Source organism: Eriocheir sinensis, chromosome 1 (assembly GCF_024679095.1).
Source record: "Eriocheir sinensis breed Jianghai 21 chromosome 1, ASM2467909v1, whole genome shotgun sequence".
In the NCBI taxonomy this organism is placed as follows: domain Eukaryota; kingdom Metazoa; phylum Arthropoda; class Malacostraca; order Decapoda; family Varunidae; genus Eriocheir; species Eriocheir sinensis.
Genome location: NC_066509.1, coordinates 15,122,421 through 15,138,821, shown reverse-complemented (window position 1 = coordinate 15,138,821; position 16,401 = coordinate 15,122,421). Strand labels below are relative to the sequence as shown.

At 44.8% G+C, this 16,401-nt stretch overlaps 1 protein-coding gene across 8 annotated transcripts in view; it reads right to left on the bottom strand.

Moving 5' to 3' along the window:
* The window catches only part of LOC126995435 (uncharacterized), a 121,706-nt gene that overhangs the window by 77,490 nt on the left and 27,815 nt on the right, over nucleotides 1–16,401 (bottom strand). For 7 of the 8 annotated variants that reach the window (XM_050854986.1, XM_050854996.1, XM_050855002.1 and 4 more), the window contains 6 exons: nucleotides 14,914–14,979; nucleotides 14,718–14,819; nucleotides 8,760–8,795; nucleotides 5,528–5,757; nucleotides 2,972–3,104; nucleotides 2,564–2,840 (listed from right to left, as the gene is read on the bottom strand). In XM_050854986.1, coding sequence (XP_050710943.1) covers nucleotides 2,564–2,840; nucleotides 2,972–3,104; nucleotides 5,528–5,757; nucleotides 8,760–8,795; nucleotides 14,718–14,819; nucleotides 14,914–14,979 — 844 coding nt within the window. The remainder of the gene's footprint in view (nucleotides 1–2,563; nucleotides 2,841–2,971; nucleotides 3,105–5,527; nucleotides 5,758–8,759; nucleotides 8,796–14,717; nucleotides 14,820–14,913; nucleotides 14,980–16,401) is intronic. The other variant, XM_050855026.1, reaches the window with a different exon arrangement.

Below are 16,401 nucleotides of genomic sequence, written 5' to 3'. Positions count from 1 at the left end.
TTTTTTATATAGCGTGTCAGAGGGTGCAATGCCCACTTGCATATTTTCCCATAGGGTTATAGTCCCATAAAGCTGTGTTTCAGCGCATCGCTAGAAGTCCGAGACGAAAATACCATGAACGGCGGGGGATGACTGTATTACAATCACCTCTGCTCCCTTTCCCTTTGTACAACGGCACAACAATAGCCTTTCTCCAATCCTCTGGCACCTCACCCTGTTCCCATGCTAGGTTACATATCCATAATATCCATTCCACAACTACACCTCCTCCATATTTCAGCATTTCTGCTGTTATGCCATCAGCTCCAGGGGCCTTTCCTACTTTTAACTTCTTCATTGCCTCCTCTATCTCACCTCTTTCCACCTCTCCCTGTAGATCTGGCTGCCCTCCATTGACCTTTATTCCTACACTAGTCACTTCTGCTCTCCCTCCCACTCTCATTCATTATATACAATTAAAAGTGCTACCTCCATACCTCCCTTATCTCCTCAATCCCTTTCACATGCACCCCATCTTTTCTCTCCCATCTTCCCCCATTTCTCTTTTAACTTATTTCCAGAAAAGTTTTTTGTTCTGGTATTTTGCTGAAATTTTCCTACCAAAATCCTCATCCACTCTCTTTACTTTCCCTAACCAATTTCTTTACCAACATCTTACTCTCCCTGTACTTTCTCTCCCATCTCCCTCTTGCCGCCTCCATCACATTTCTCTGTAAAACTTTCTTGTAGTTCCTTCTTTTCTCCTCAACTGCCTCTTTTATCTGATCCGTCCACCATACACTCCCTTTCTTTCCTTTTCCACACGACCTATACCCGACTACTTCCTCAGTTGCCCAGACCACTGAACTCTTGAAAACCTCATAAACCCCCTTCACTCCTTCACTGTGTTCTATCTGTGCTCTTGCTCTTCCAAGTATTTCATATTTCTTCCACTTTCCTGCTATAAATCTCCCTGTGGCAACTGTTACACAATTTCTGACTTGCTAGTTCCTTCCTACCCTTTTCCTTCTTCCCATTCCCTCTGAATTCCCATTTCTCCTTCATCCTAATTTTGGCTACCACCGTGAAGTGATCAGATCCAATATACATTCCACTCACAACCTTTGCATCCACTACATCCTGTCGCAACCTCGTATCCACAGCTATATAATTTATTACACTCCTCTTGTCACCCCTTGCCCACGTATACCTGTGAATTAGCTTGTGCTGGAAGGTGTTTGCCAAGAACAGACCCCTCTCAGCACAAATATCCACAAGGTATTGTCCATTCTCATTCACTCCATCCACACCCCATTTCCCAACCACACCACCAATTTCCCTGTTTCCAACTTTTGCATTCATATCTCCTTACACAAGAATTCTTCTTTCACTTCCAAAGTTTTTTAAACACTGTCCTAAGTCCTCCCAGAATCTCTTCATCTCTCACTCTTCCCTTTCCTTCCCTTATTATTCACTGGTGCATATACACACACCCAGGCATACCTTACTATCCCTATCTCCCCTGTCATCCACACTATCCTTGAACCACACCGCCCATGCCCATCCACTCCCACCCGCACTCATGGGGAGGCCAATACCACACACCCGTCTCCCCTTTCCCCCCTCGACCCCTGCCCACACTACGCCCCCTCCACACCCTCCCACAGCCTCTCCCCGCCCCCACTCCCACACCCCCACATACCACTACCTTTCATGTGCATCTCACTCACACCTAGCACATCAATCTTTCCTTTCTGGAATTCATTAATTATCTCCCTTCTCTTCCCTTCCTCGTTCATCCCATTCACATTTATGCATGCTACCCTAAGGAGCTCCTCCCTCCTCCCCTTCCCAGGGGCGGATGGAGACCCCCCTCCACCCGTAGCCACTTTTCGTCCACCCCCGGAGGGCCCACTGGCTGCTGGTAGGGCTAGCGCAGTGTTCATTCCCAGAAGGACACAGGGCACCAGATTGTCAGGAACTACCATCACTAAATCATAAAAATGATAAAAAAAGGATAAAAAAAATGAAAAAAGAACCGTCCCATAAAAACAAAGTACCAAAGGTAACTGCCCTTCCCTCTAGTTCCACCACACTAAAAAATAAAATTACTATACCATAAAACACTGCTAAAGGGAAAAAATGTGGTGTATTAATGAGGTCACCTTGTGAAGGCAGGGTAGGGCTTGGCTACCACAGATGTGTCTGTGGTACTCCAGCGAGGTGCTGCTAGTTCCCAATAATCCAATTTAGCTCTACCCAGTGGCACCTCTAACCTCATTGGTTACAATACTGCCACTGCACAAAGCAGTGGCTCTATATAATAAATGAGTTTGTCCATGCAAAGATGAAAATTAAAGTAATACCTTAATAGATAAAAGCATGGGTTGAAACTTAAAAACAAATATTTACTTAGGGGAAAAAAAAGGTTTAACCTGGTAGTCGGCATATCAGAAATATATGTTATAATCAATTCATCTTGTAACTCATATTCCATGTAATATATTCATCAGTTGCAATTGAAAAAAAATAACACTTCCAATATCAAGGGATGAAAATTAATCTAACAAGTTCATAAACTCACCAGCTGACAAATCAAACTCATGCCTAGAGTCAAGAAGCTGCAAGCCTGCCCTCACAGCCGCCATGTGACTGGAAAAAGTAGGTGATGTAACTGGCCATAACTCCAGCAGCCTCTTGAGGTGATTTTTATTTTTCTTATTGCTGGCCAACATCTGTCCTAGGTAATCATGTCTGCCCAGAGGAGGATCAGGGCCAGGCCATGATGGAACAACAAAACTGTTCTCTTCACCAAATGACCCAGTGTAACAGCCATCAGGTCCTGGTAGACACAATCCCACCTTCACAGCATCAAAAAATCAATTTCATTAATCCATCATTCAATACACAATGCCCTTGGGTACATAAATATTATATGTAGCATAAAATTGACAAAGTAGACAAGACGTAAGTAGTGGACAATAAACATTACCTGATCCATGAGGCTGAGAGCATCAAAGGTGTGATTAATGATGTTCTTGAGGAGAGTGTTGGCAGGAGGGTGACTGTGCACCACCACCACCACATCACGTGGCTCGGGAGATATGGACTGCGTATAGAAGTACCTGTGACCCCAATTACTATATGAAAGCAATACAGATAAACATTCATGTTTACTTCAGAAATCTATACATGTAGTTCCTATTCACTCAATAACTGTAAACTTAACTGTTCATACAAATATTTAACAATTTCAAGAATAACTTTGAAGCATAAAATGCAAATTAATAACTACAGTACCCTCTCGATATATTTTTATTTTTATTTTTTTTACATGTGGGCTATGGCACCGGTAGGCTATCCATCTGGGCCTGATGGTCAGTCCGAGCCCGTCATGGCGCAGACAACTGTTTATAGTGGCGCCATTATAATTGGCTCATGCTGTCCCCCGGAGCTCACTTTTTTCCCTCCTTTACTCCGTTGTTATCTCAAAATATGTACCTTGGAAAAAGGAAGAAAACAGGAAGAGAGAATGAGTCGTTTAAAGCCACTGATGAAACCTTACGATTGGCTGAGCTCTGAAAACACTCTTGTGATTCGCTGGTAGTCCAATGACGTCGTCGCTGGCGCTCACTCGGTCAGCGGCCTCGCTGCCTTGGGGCGGTGTCACACTGGCCGTTTTCCTCTACCATTGTGGCTACTGGCAATGCCCGTGCGCCCATCCGGGAGCAAGTTGTTGGTTGTCCGTAAGCTGGTGTCACACTGGGCCTTTTTCTTCCCACCGCGTTGGCGGCAGCTTGGGCAACTGGCAAATCCAACTTTTCCGGGTGTGCGTCACACACGGCCAAGGTCGGTTGCCCGTAACCACATCCACAACGTAAACAAAGCACTTGCCCTGTATCAACAGGGCGTCGCCTGCTAAAGTAAGGGCTGTCGCGGCTTTTGCTGCCATTACCCAAGTTATGGACTTGTTGCTGCAGTTAAATGGAAGGAAGAAGCTGTTGTGGGTGTGGCGTGCCTGTGGTTCCTCCGTGCCAGTTCTCATTGTCACCATTGCACGTGAGCGGCCGGCCCACCCATCTAGACTCCGACCACAAACACATGGATCGAGTAACAACAAAGACACACACACACACACACACCAGACTCATCATGAACCATGGCAGATGTTTCTCACAAACAAAAAAAGCTTCGCCATTTTCTAGAGTGTGTTAAAACTTAATTGGTGAGTGGTTCCTACAAACCAAACATACCCAATGGCAAGAAGAGGGCAGTGTTAAAGACGACTGCTCTCTTCTTGCCAAGAGCTAGGTTTGGTTCATGGAAGCCACTCACCAAATACGTTCTAACACACTCAAGAAATGGTGAAGTCGTTTCTGTTTGTCAGAAACATCTGCAATGGTTCCTAATGTGTCTGGTGTGTGTGTGTGTGTGTGTGTGTGTGTCTATGTGTGTTTGTTGTTATGCGATCCATGTGTTTATGTGGTTGAGTCTAGATGGGTGGGTTGGCTGCGCATGCGCAGTGGTGACAATGAGAACTGGCATGGAGAAACCACAGGCATGCCACACCCACAACTGTTTCTTCCTTCCATTTAACTGCAGTAACAACTCCATAACTTGGGTAATGGCAGCACAAGCCGCGACAGCCCTTACTTTAGCAGACAACACCATGTTGATACAGGGCTTACGGGCTTACGGACCAGCTTACGGGCAACCGACCTTGGCCGTGTGTGACGCACAGCTTACGGATAACCGGGAACTTGCTCCCGGTCAGGCGTACGGGCGTTGCCCGTAGCTCCAACGGTTGGACGAAAACGGCCACTGTGACACCGCCTTAAGGCAGTGAAGCCGCTGATAGGGTGAGCGTCAGCGATGACGTCATCGGACTCCCAGCAAATCACAAGCGTGTTTTCAGAACTGTCAGCCAATTGTACGGCAGCCGCTTTCAACTGCGGCTTCAAAACGACCCATTTTCCCTCTCTCTCTCTCTCTCTCTCTCTCTCTCTCTCTCTCTCTCTCTCTCTCTCTCTTGCCATAGCCACAATGTCTGGAGTAAAACATCCAGTGTGATACTACCTTTAAAAGTAACATGTGTGACGCCGATGGTAAGTAGACGTGACCCGTACATGTCAAAGCAGCGCGAAAATCGGGGTGATAATGCGCGAAAGTTGGGATGGTAAGAATTTAGGACTAACCGTGAAACTCGTGGATCGCGAAACTCGGATAGCACAAAACTCGAGAGGGTACTGTATACTATAATAAAAATACTTGAGAAGCAAGTGACAATATGATGAAACAAGTCCTAGGTAGAGTAAGCATTCCAAAGACAGTGGCACAACTATGAAGGGTCCCGGGATGGTTTGAGAGCCCAACATATGAGATTCTGAGGAAATGAAACTAAATTTTATTTGACAAGTATATGATTCAGCAAGAGAACTGGGAACCCTCTACAGATAACTTGACACCCCTACAAGTCCCCTCACGTGCAGAGCCTTTGTAGGCAAAAATACTTTACAGATAATAAAAAAAAAAGGATAGCAGAACACACCTGAGGCGAGGGTCATAATCCTCACAGGGGAGCACTTCTTTCTTGGAGATGGAGGGGTACATAAACAATGTACCCTCTGAGAAAGCAAAGTATTGATAAGTACCTCCTGGGTATAGCTTTTGATTGTGCTTCAACTCCCGTACAACAGAAGGAGGTGGAGAAGGGGCCCACAAAGGTGTGTCTGTTGGTCTGTTATGCTTGACAACCAAGGCACACCCATTGGAAGAGTGCTATGGGCCACCAGCAAGCATATGTCAAAGAAAGAGAAAAAAAGATGTTAGAGTGATGGTAATCAGTAATTAATAGGAGGGTAGAAAAAAGAAGTGCTTTCCTGCATGTAAGTTACTGTATTTGCTGGTGCCGAAGACACACCACATTTTCAAGTGCTACATTTTGAAAAGCAAAACTACAAATAATATTCTGACCTTTACCAAATTTACTAAAGCCCCTGTTACACCATCATGACCAAGGACGGTGAACGCATCAAGGTCTGAGTCGTTATGGTTTTGTCGCCAACTGCCCCGGATTCTTGGCTAGACATGAGTATGCCAAGACTGTTGGCAACCGCACCCCAACCATCCACCAACCATGAGCCAGCCCATAGCCAACTCCAGCCGACTGCGCCATGAACTTAATCCCCTCATCCGTCCACCGCAGCATGGGGGAGGGGAGTTGACCTGAATCTCCTACTTATGGCCTGATGTATGAAAGTTTCCTACCCCTCCATGTCCCAACCCACCCTCTCATGTTTATCCATACTCCTTGTATAAATTGATTTCTGTACAAGCATTCCTCACTGAAGGTGGTGGCAGACCAAAACTTTTTGGTAATTATACATCTTATGTCTGCATGAGTGGGTTTTATTCTCATCACTCGCTCACTCCACCTTCAGCAAAACCCCCTCTCCCCTTTCCTCTCCAGTGCTCCACCAGCCTGTCACTTTTCCACCATAGACCATGGCAGGGAAAAACAACAGACAGAGGACCTATTTTCCTCCGAGTCCCAGGCAACAAGGATGGTGAAAAATTTTAAAGTTTTCTTTTTTGGCAGATACACATCGACATGCCCGTACACACACTGGCTCATCACAGACTGCACAATGACTGCCCGCCATCATCGGGGACTGTGTGCAGACCGTGGACCGATTCGATACTGATGGAGATACAGCAGTCACTTTCATCTCTACACTGAACTCTTCCTGAATTACTGTTGGATTTCACTTTACCATACCTCAACACGACCTCTGTGTGCCACAAAACACACAAGAAATTAATCCAGAGATACCAGAGCTGGGGGTCAAACCAGTGACCAGGGAGATGGGAAAGCCACTCCTTAACCAGTCAGCCAAAGAGGTACCCCTCTTGCAGAGTGAGTTTGGGAGGCCTTCTGCATCAGGCAGGTCTGCTGCACGAGTTTCCCCTTTGACCTTGATTAATTTCTTGTGTGTGAAATCAATCATCTATTTTCTATGAACTCCTCAGAGAGAATGTGTAGTGCGGCAACTATGCCTGATGAACGAGCCTCCCATAACCCACTTAGCCAGTGGGGTATCTCTTTAGCCGACTCGGTAAGGAGTGGCTCTCCCATCACGCTGGTCGTAGGTTCAATCCCAGGCAGCTGGCGAATACCCTGATCTTGATTAATTTCTCGTGTGTTTCGATATATGCAGTGGACGTGTTGGAAAATAGAGGAAATAGAAAATTAAGCTCCCGGGGCATGACAGTGGTGGCATAGCGGTGGGCATCCTATCCTGCGGTTCTGTTGAGTTTCCCCGAAGGGGTAACAGGTAGGATGGCCCATGCTCTCCGAGGGTAATAGAAAATGGGAGAGTTGGCAGTATGTCTCAGAGGGACATTGTCAACACACAGAAATTAATCTGCATAGAGGGGAAAGTCGTGTAGTGCGGCGACTATGCCTGATGAACGAGCCTCCCATTACCCACTTAGCCAGTGGGGTACCTCTTTGGCCGACTCGGTAAGGAGTGGCTCTCCCGTCACGCTGGTCGCAGGTTCAATCCCAGGCAGCCGGCGAATACCCTGATCTTGATTAATTTCTCGTGTGTTTCGATACACGCAGAGGACGTGTTGGAAAAAAGAGGAAATAGAAAATGAAGCTCCTGGAGCATGACAAATGGGCCATCCACCTCCTGTTACCCAACACAGGGGAGACACAAGAGAATACAGGAGAGGATTTCCACCACTTGCCACCACTGTATTCACACTTTATTCCACTATACCAATCCTCCACACGACCACTGCTCGTCACGAAACACACAAGAAATTAATCCTGACCCAGAATGGGTTTTGCTGGTGCTGGGGATCGAACCCATGACCGAAGAGATGGGAAAGCCACTCCTTAACCCTAGATTACTGTCCCTCCAGATAGTCGTGAACCACTGTCCCTGTATACAATCGAATAAAACCTTTTGGAAATTAATACAAAAATCTGTCTTACAGATTTCATTACAACTTTTTCTATAATAAACTACTGGCACTGAATTTTTTTTATGTATCATTTGATGAAAGTAAGATGAACACAAAAAACGGAAAAAAAAATAAATGAATGTAGCTGTGAAAAAGTGGAAAAAAAGATAGAAAAAATCTTCATAGGACCCTTGGTAGGTCAGGTATACTGATAAGAGTCCTGGCTCGCCCCACATGAAGTCAACACTTCCCTCAGGATGCCCCAGCCCCCCAGGCCTTGTGGACCACATGTTGGTGTGGACCAGGCTGTCAAAGATTGGGTATAGCATTTGATTCGCCGCCAGTTTGATCGACTTTGCTGGGGGCGGCAGGGGACGTGGTGTTGTTGAGAGTTATTTATTTTTGATTTTTTTTATTTTTTTTAGTATAAAAAAAAAATTTTAATTGTTTCATTTATGAAAGAAAGTAAAAATAAATCCTGAACCTTCTCTAGCTTGTTACTGCTTGCTGGGTAGGGCATGTAAATGATAAATATGATGTCATCTCTTTGTTGGGGAACTTTGCTGGGGGCTTTCTACAGTGGAGGGGCCAGGTTTAGGATCAACTGTGGATGGAGCTGGGGTTGGTATGTATCGTCTTTTTCCTGGTGTGGAGGTTAGGACTGGGTTGAAACCTTCCTCACCCTCAGTGTCAGTGTCAGTCACTCCTTCACTCTTTCCTCTTTCACTTTCATATCTTACTGTACACTCAGCCCTCGATTTAACGAGGATAGAAAAAAAAAATCATATGATAGATTTCAAAAAGCTTACCTCTTTAGCTTCACAGCAGAGGGTACTCGAGTTGGCCTGAAAGACAAAGGACACAAAATCAAAGATCTATAAGAGATATTTATACATTTACAAGATTAAAAACATTTGACAAACATGAACAATAATAGTACAGGAAAAGGGCAGGTATCCATCTTTTTTATATTTTTCTAGAATTTGTATGTACAAATACCAGTAATAAATATCAGAAAATAAAACAAGGTGAAGAGGAGGATTCTCTACAAAGGAGAGTTAAAAGTAACCCCCTATTACAGGACTCCATCCCCTCATCCCCTTAAGTTTAACTGTTTCTGGCTGATGTTTTCTTGCATTACTACTATTTGAGTAAAGGAATTCAGGAAAACTATTGAAAAATAAAGGCAAGCCCCTGTTCTTTACGTATACTGAGTAATAACCAAGGAGATACAGGGCAGAAGTAAAAGTAGAGATTAGAACCAGTGTGGCAAAGACAGCTTTTATTCTTACTAAACTCTAAGAGATCTCTACACATACATACATCAAACCTCAGAGTCCCTGCCTGGGGGGGGACCACAAATTCCCCCAGGGAGGACTCCCCTTCTGGCTGCCGACCCGAGAGGTGTCTTGATAACTCCTCGAACCTTTTTCTTCTCAATTTCTGCAACATTCGCGGTCTTCGTTCTAATTTTCATTCTGTGGAACATCATCTCTGAGGCTACTGACAGCAATCTCTACTCTGTTCACTCCTACTATCTCTATCCTAAATTTCAATCCAAAGCTGGATGTTGCGCCTACGTGCGCAACGACATCACTTGCTCTCGTGCCCACAACCTTGACTCTTCTGAATTTTCTACCATCTGGCTAAGACTTCATTGTCATTCTATTACTAAATACATCTGTGCTGTTTATCTCTCACCTAACTCTACTAACTATGAAAAATTCTTTGACTATTTGAACTCTTAAAGTGGAGCACATCTTGACCCACTCTCCCTTCACTGAAATCTCCATCCTAGGAGATTTCAATGTTCACCACCAGCTTTGGCTTTCATCCTCTTTCACTGACCATCCTGGTGAACAAGCCTACAACTTTGCTATCCTCAACGACCTAGAGCAGTTGGTCCAGCACCCTACACGTATTCCCGACCGTCTTGGAGACCAGCCCAACATTCTAGACCTCTTCCTTACCTCAAACCCTTCTGCTCATTCTGTCAAACTGTTCTCTCCGTTGGGCTCCTCCGATCACAATCTTATTTCTGCATCCTGTCCTATCGCTCCTGTACACCCTTTGGACCCACCGAAGAGGCGATGCTTCTGGCATTTTGCTTCAGCTCGGTGGGACAACCTGAGGATGTACTTTTCCGATTTCCCGTGGAATGATTATTGCTTCCAGGATAGAGACCCCTCTGTGTGTGCTCAGCGCATCACAGAGGTGATTGTCTCTGGAATGGAGGCATACATTCCTCGTTCTTTCTCTACTCCTCGCACTAAAAAGCCTTGGTTTAATCACGCTTGTTCTCGTGCTGTCAATGATAGAGAGGCAGCTCACAAAAGGTACCAGAGCCTTCAAACTAATGCTAATTATGAACTTTACATTTCTGCCCGGAATCGTGCCAAATCTATTCTCCGACTAACCAAAAACTCTTTCATTAATAGAAAATGCCAAAACCTTGCTTTCTCTAACTCTTCCCGTGACTTCTGGCATCTAGCCAAAAACATCTCCTCCAACTTCACTTCTTCATCTTTCCCTCCACTCCTCAGTCCTGATGGCAACACTGCCGTCTCATCTATCTCTAAGGCTAAACTCTTCTCTCAAACTTTTTCTAAAAACTCCACTCTGGACGATTCTGGGCATATTCCTCCTACTCATCCCCCCACTGACTCCTTTATGCCTGTTATAAAGATTCTTCAAAATGATGTTTTCTATGGCCTCTCTGGCCTCAATCCTCAGAAGGCTTATGGACCTGATGGATTGCTTCCTATTGTCCTTAAAAACTGTGCCTCCGTGCTGTCACCCTGCCTGGTCAAACTCTTTCGCCTCTGCCTGTCAACATCTACCTTTCCTTCCTGCTGGAAGTATGCCTTCATACAGCCTGTGCCTAAGAAGGGTGATCGTTCCAATCCCTCAAACTACCGTCCTATAGCTTTACTTTCTTGTCTATCTAAAGCTTTTAAATCAATCCTTAACCGGAAGATTCAAAAGCACCATTCCACTTCTGACCTTCTATCTGATCGCCAGTATGGGTTCCGCAAGGGGCGTTCTACTGGTGATCTCCTAGCCTTCTTAACTGACTCTTGGTCATCCTCTCTTAGCCATTTTGGTGAAACCTTTGCTATTGCGCTGGACATATCAAAAGCTTTTGATAGGGTCTGGCACAAATCTTTGCTTTCCAAACTACCCTCCTCCAGTTTCTATCCTTCTCTCTGTACCTTTATCTCTAGTTTCTTTTCTGACCGTTCTATTTCTGCTGTGGTAAACGGTCACTGTTCTTCCCTAGACCTTTTTCCTTTCCTTCGGAGGACAGCAAGGAAGGAAATCAAGGAGGAGGAAAAGATGAAGGAGAGTGTTTCTCGAGATCATCAGAGTAGGATGAAAGGTGAAGAAGTTGGTTAACTCTTGCAAGGTTTGGATGATGCAGGGATTATGAGTAGAAGAGTGAGTGCAAAGGAGTGCAAGGGGGGAGTGAGGCAGAGTCAGCGTTAAGAGCATCGATAGAGAAATATCGATGAAGATAGAGAGAGAGGCAACATTGGCATTAAATACTAAGAAAGATGAAGAGAATCAGTATGGAGGGAGGAGCTGATGAGAAAAGCCTTAGCCTCCACCACTCCAGAAGAGCTGTGTGAGTGGAGCCCCCCCACACATGAGATGCATAGTACCTATTAACAGTTGTGTCCCACAGGGTTCTGTCCTATCTCCCACTCTCTTTCTGTTGTTCATTGATGATCTTCTTTCCAAACCGAACTGTCCTATCCATTCCTACGCCGATGATTCCACTCTGCATTACTCAACTTCTTTTAATAGAAGACCCACCCTACAGGAACTTAACGACTCAAGGCTGGAGGCTGCAGAACGCTTAGCCTCAGACCTTACTATTATTTCAGATTGGGGCAAGAAGAACCTGGTGTCCTTCAACGCCTCAAAAACACAGTTTCTTCACCGATCCACTTGACACAATCTTCCAAACAACTATCCCCTATTCTTTGACAACACCCAGCTATCACCTTCCTCAACACTAAACATCCTCGGTCTATCCTTAACTCAAAATCTCAACTGGAAACTTCATATCTCATCTCTTACTAAATCAGCTTCCTCGAGGTTGGGCGTTCTGTACCGTCTCCGCCAGCTCTTCTCCCCCGCACAGTTGCTGTCCATTTACAGGGGCCTTGTCTGCCCTCGTATGGAGTATGCATCTCAAGTGTGGGGGGGCTCCACTCACACAGCTCTCCTTGAAAGAGTGGAATCAAAGGCTCTTCGTCTCATCAGCTCTCCTCCTCAAACTGATAGTCTTCTACCTCTCAAATTCCGCCGCCATGTTGCCTCTCTTTCTATCTTCTATCGATATTTTCATGCTGATTGCTCTTCTGAACTTGCTAACTGCATGCCTCCCCTCCTCCCGCGGCCCCGCTGCACAAGACTTTCTACTCATGCTCATCCCTATACTGTCCAAATCCCTTATGCAAGAGTTAACCAGCATCTTCACTCTTTCATCCCTCACGCTGGTAAACTCTGGAACAATCTTCCTTCATCTGTATTTCCTCCTGCCTATGACTTGAACTCTTTCAAGAGGAGGGTATCAGGACACCTCTCCTCCCGAAATTGACCTCTGATTTTGAACACTCCTTTAGCCTCTGTTCTGGAGCAGTAAGTAGCGGGCCTTTTTTTTTTTTTTTTTTTTTTTTTTTACACCCTTGAACTGTCTTCGTGGTAAAGATTTGTATTAGGTCCGTGCCAGTATCTCATAATCTACTTTATGAAACATCAGTATCTCTTCATATATCTACAAACCTTCAACAGTCATGGAAACGCTTTGAAAATCCAATTCAAGGACTTTTTTTTTACTCTTGAAAATATGGGATAATGTTTATGAAAGCGCGTCGCCTCCTCTGCTGGCCGCGGCGACGCTGCAGCCGCCACAGCCGCATAATAGCTCGCAGAGGGCTTAGGGTCGGGGAGTATATTTAAACTACTCCAACCGAACTTTACGACCTACTAACTGGGGGCTATGCCCCTCGACCCACCCCCTCATGTATATGTGACTTATTTCAGTGAGGAGGTATTTTGGCCAGCAGAGGAAAACATTATCCCATATTTTCAGGAGTAAAAAAAAAGTCCTTGAATTGGATTTTCAAAGCATTTCCATGACTGTTGAAGGTTTGTAGAAAAGATATATGAAGAGATACTGATGTTTCATAAGGTAGGTAATGAGATACTGGCACGGACCTAAAACGAATCTTAACCGTCTTCGTAGTTGTAAAAAAAAAAAAATAATAAAAATAAAAAATACAGGACCATATCAGTAAGCCTTCTGAAAACTATTAATGCAAAACTGTTTTCTTATTTTACAGAATTTCAATCACAATGGTCCTTTTTTTTTTTTTTTTTTTTACATCTCCGCCTGTAGCGCCGGTAGGCTTTCTTCAGGGTCCTGGTGGTCGGCCCGAGCTCATCATTGCGCAGGCAATCTTTATTGTGGTGCCATTTATGCTTGGCTCATGCTGGTCCCCGGAACTCATTCTTTATTCACTTGGACAGTTTCTTCTAGAGTCCAGGATGATGGGTGGTCTTCTGGACAGCATGTGGGTAGCCTTAGGCCACTCGGCGGTGACTGAAAAATCCCAGGTGGTAGAATGGGGATTCGAACTGACATTGTCCATGGCGCGGTGAATGCGGGGCCCGCACACTAGACCACTCAGCCACCGTCTCGACCAGTATTTGTTTCAACAAGTAGACAAACTTTTATAGAGAATCTGACCAAAATACTTCCTGTTCCCACTCTCTCCCATGCCTTTCTTTGGGTTGTGGATGGAGTTGACAAGCTGAGGAGCAGCAGGCCATCATGAGACCCAGGTACTGATTTATTCAAAGGCATCCTACTGCCACTATTGAAAGAGTAACTCATTGTAGCAAAGATAATCATCGATCACCACTTGATTAGTTAGGAATTATTTATAAACTAACAGAACCTCACCTTAACTGAACAGAGAGTAAGCTAGCGCCACTAAATCTGTCACTTATTGCTACTAAGGATAGTCATAAATTGTAGATGCAGATTAGGCACACAAATCCTCTGGGTCAAAGGGATGTCTCTTTGGCTCAGTGGTAAAGTAAAACCTCACCTCCATCTTGTTGGCAATGGTCAAAACCCCAATAATGGTTATCACAACCACAAAGATATTTCAACCCCTTATAGTTTTCCCGTAGTAGGTAAAGTTCTCAGTTTCAAAAGATACCCACCAGCACAACCACATCATCATGTTTTAAGATAACAGATCCTGGATTCCGTGGCGGAACCAGCAGGGTGCCTCCTTGATGCTGGGAAGAAAGGTTGTATACCACGAGAAAAGAACATTAGTCTGTTTCAAAACTAATTAGCCTCTACGGCAAGCGGGGGGGCATTCTCGGCAGTCCTGCTCCTAGTTTTCCTGTCCGCTCAGGACCACGGGGGCGGGCCCCCTGGCCCCCCAACCCTTGGATCCGCCAATGCTCTAAGGGGGTACCGAATACCTCTAAGAAGGGAATAAAAAGGGCCGAGTTATTATTTTTTTCAAACCCAATTTTGGCTCTTACTCATCATCACTTGGCTGGATTTGTCAGGAACTGAGTTTATACACGTCCCTTAAGTAAACTTGATGAATTGTAAGTAGCAAGACCTTTTTTCTTTCTTTTAATTTACAAGTGACCGCTGTGAGGAAACGGGCAGACGTACGACTACGTTAGGGAGAGAAGAGTCGAATTATATTTAAGTATAAAAGACAACTTACCGGCTGCTCCTTCCACGTCCCGTACTCCTGCTCGATGACTCTCTTCAGCCTCATCACAACTTCGATGCTTCGGTTGAAGTCCCTCGATACCCGGTGAACAATCTGCGGGCAAGCAGTTTGCCATTTCTCTACTCAATATTTGTGTCTTGTGTTCGTTGTTCTTTATAAAGGACACCACTCTCATGTGTTTACTTACCTGTTCAAGGCGGCGCGGTCCATCGACCTCCCCGGACTGCCATTGATATCCTGTTTCGAAGTACTCCTGGTAAGGAAGTAATACAAAAGAATTTGTAACTATAATAATTTCTTTAGCGTGGTATGGGGAAATGGAGATAAGAGTAGCTTCCTCAGTCGCCCTTGACAACAACGGCGCGGCGCGAAGCGCATCACACGGATTTATTAAACAAAACTGATTGATTGATTGATAGTTTATTGTTGCAGGTAAACAACAAGGGAGAAGGGACCTGACCAGCTCTGTAGGTTGTGGCCCCACAGCCTTACTAGCCCCATAAAACACTCCAAAAAAACTGACTCCTCCCCGCTGCCAAACTACGTACAATGTGTTACAGTTTATCTAAACAAGGATGGTACCGAAATTCCACCTAGGCGAACACACATCAGACTGCCTGTGCCTGTTCTTTACAGTTAGTGGTGGGCGGTTGAGGAAGGCGGCGTGTTGATTAGGAAATACTAATAACTCTTTTTAAAAACAAGCTCGACCGACACTTCCTTCAACTTAATATTTAGAAAATCAAAGTTGCGCTGGATCCACAGAGTTATGTAGAGAGAGAGAGAGAGAGAGAGAGAGAGAGAGAGAGAGAGAGATAACTCTGTGGCTGGACCACTGAAGGTGGGAGATTATTCGATCCATTCGATCTCGCACTACAACGTTGGCGAAGAAAAATTTTGTGGTCTGAATTAACTTGTTTACATTTAAATTTTGTGCCATTATTTCTCGTTCGCGAAGTGTCATCGATCATAAACAATTTTGATTTGTCCACCATTCGTAAAGCCATCAAGTATTTTAAAACATTCGATCAGGAATCAATTAAGGGATAATTTTTGTTGCCCGACGTTGAACACCTATTATAGTTTAGCAATGTCCTTTGCATGGTGAGGAGACCAAAAATGTACTGCATGTTTCAAGTGGGGTCTGACTAAACTATTGTAAAGCGGAAGAATTATACTTCTTTATTTTTTAATAAAAAGTTGTTGTTTTTTAATGAAGCTCAGCATTCTGTTCGCTTTAAATTTGCTGCATCGATGCATTGTTGTGAGAATTTGAGGTTTGACGCAATTTTCAGATCCTTGACCCGGACTGAACGCTTTTGAATTTAATGCCACGCATTTCGTAATCGAACCTTTTATTTCTTGTTCAAACTTGAAGAACCTCTGTTACTTGACTACATTAAAGGGCATCTCTCATCTATCAGATGAATGGATAGCGTGACGACGCCGCGTTCGGGACGAAGCGAGTTCAATCCCCGACCGGTGCCACCAAGCTGGGATTTTTCAGCCGCCGCCGAGTGGCTTAAAACTACCCACATACTGTCCAGAAGATCACCTATCAACCCGGACTCTAGATTCTAGGATTAAAGATGAGCTCCGGGAGGGCAGCATGAGCCAATGCAAGATGGCCTGCGCCTCGCCTGCGCAAGAACGGGCTGGGCCGACCATCAGGCCC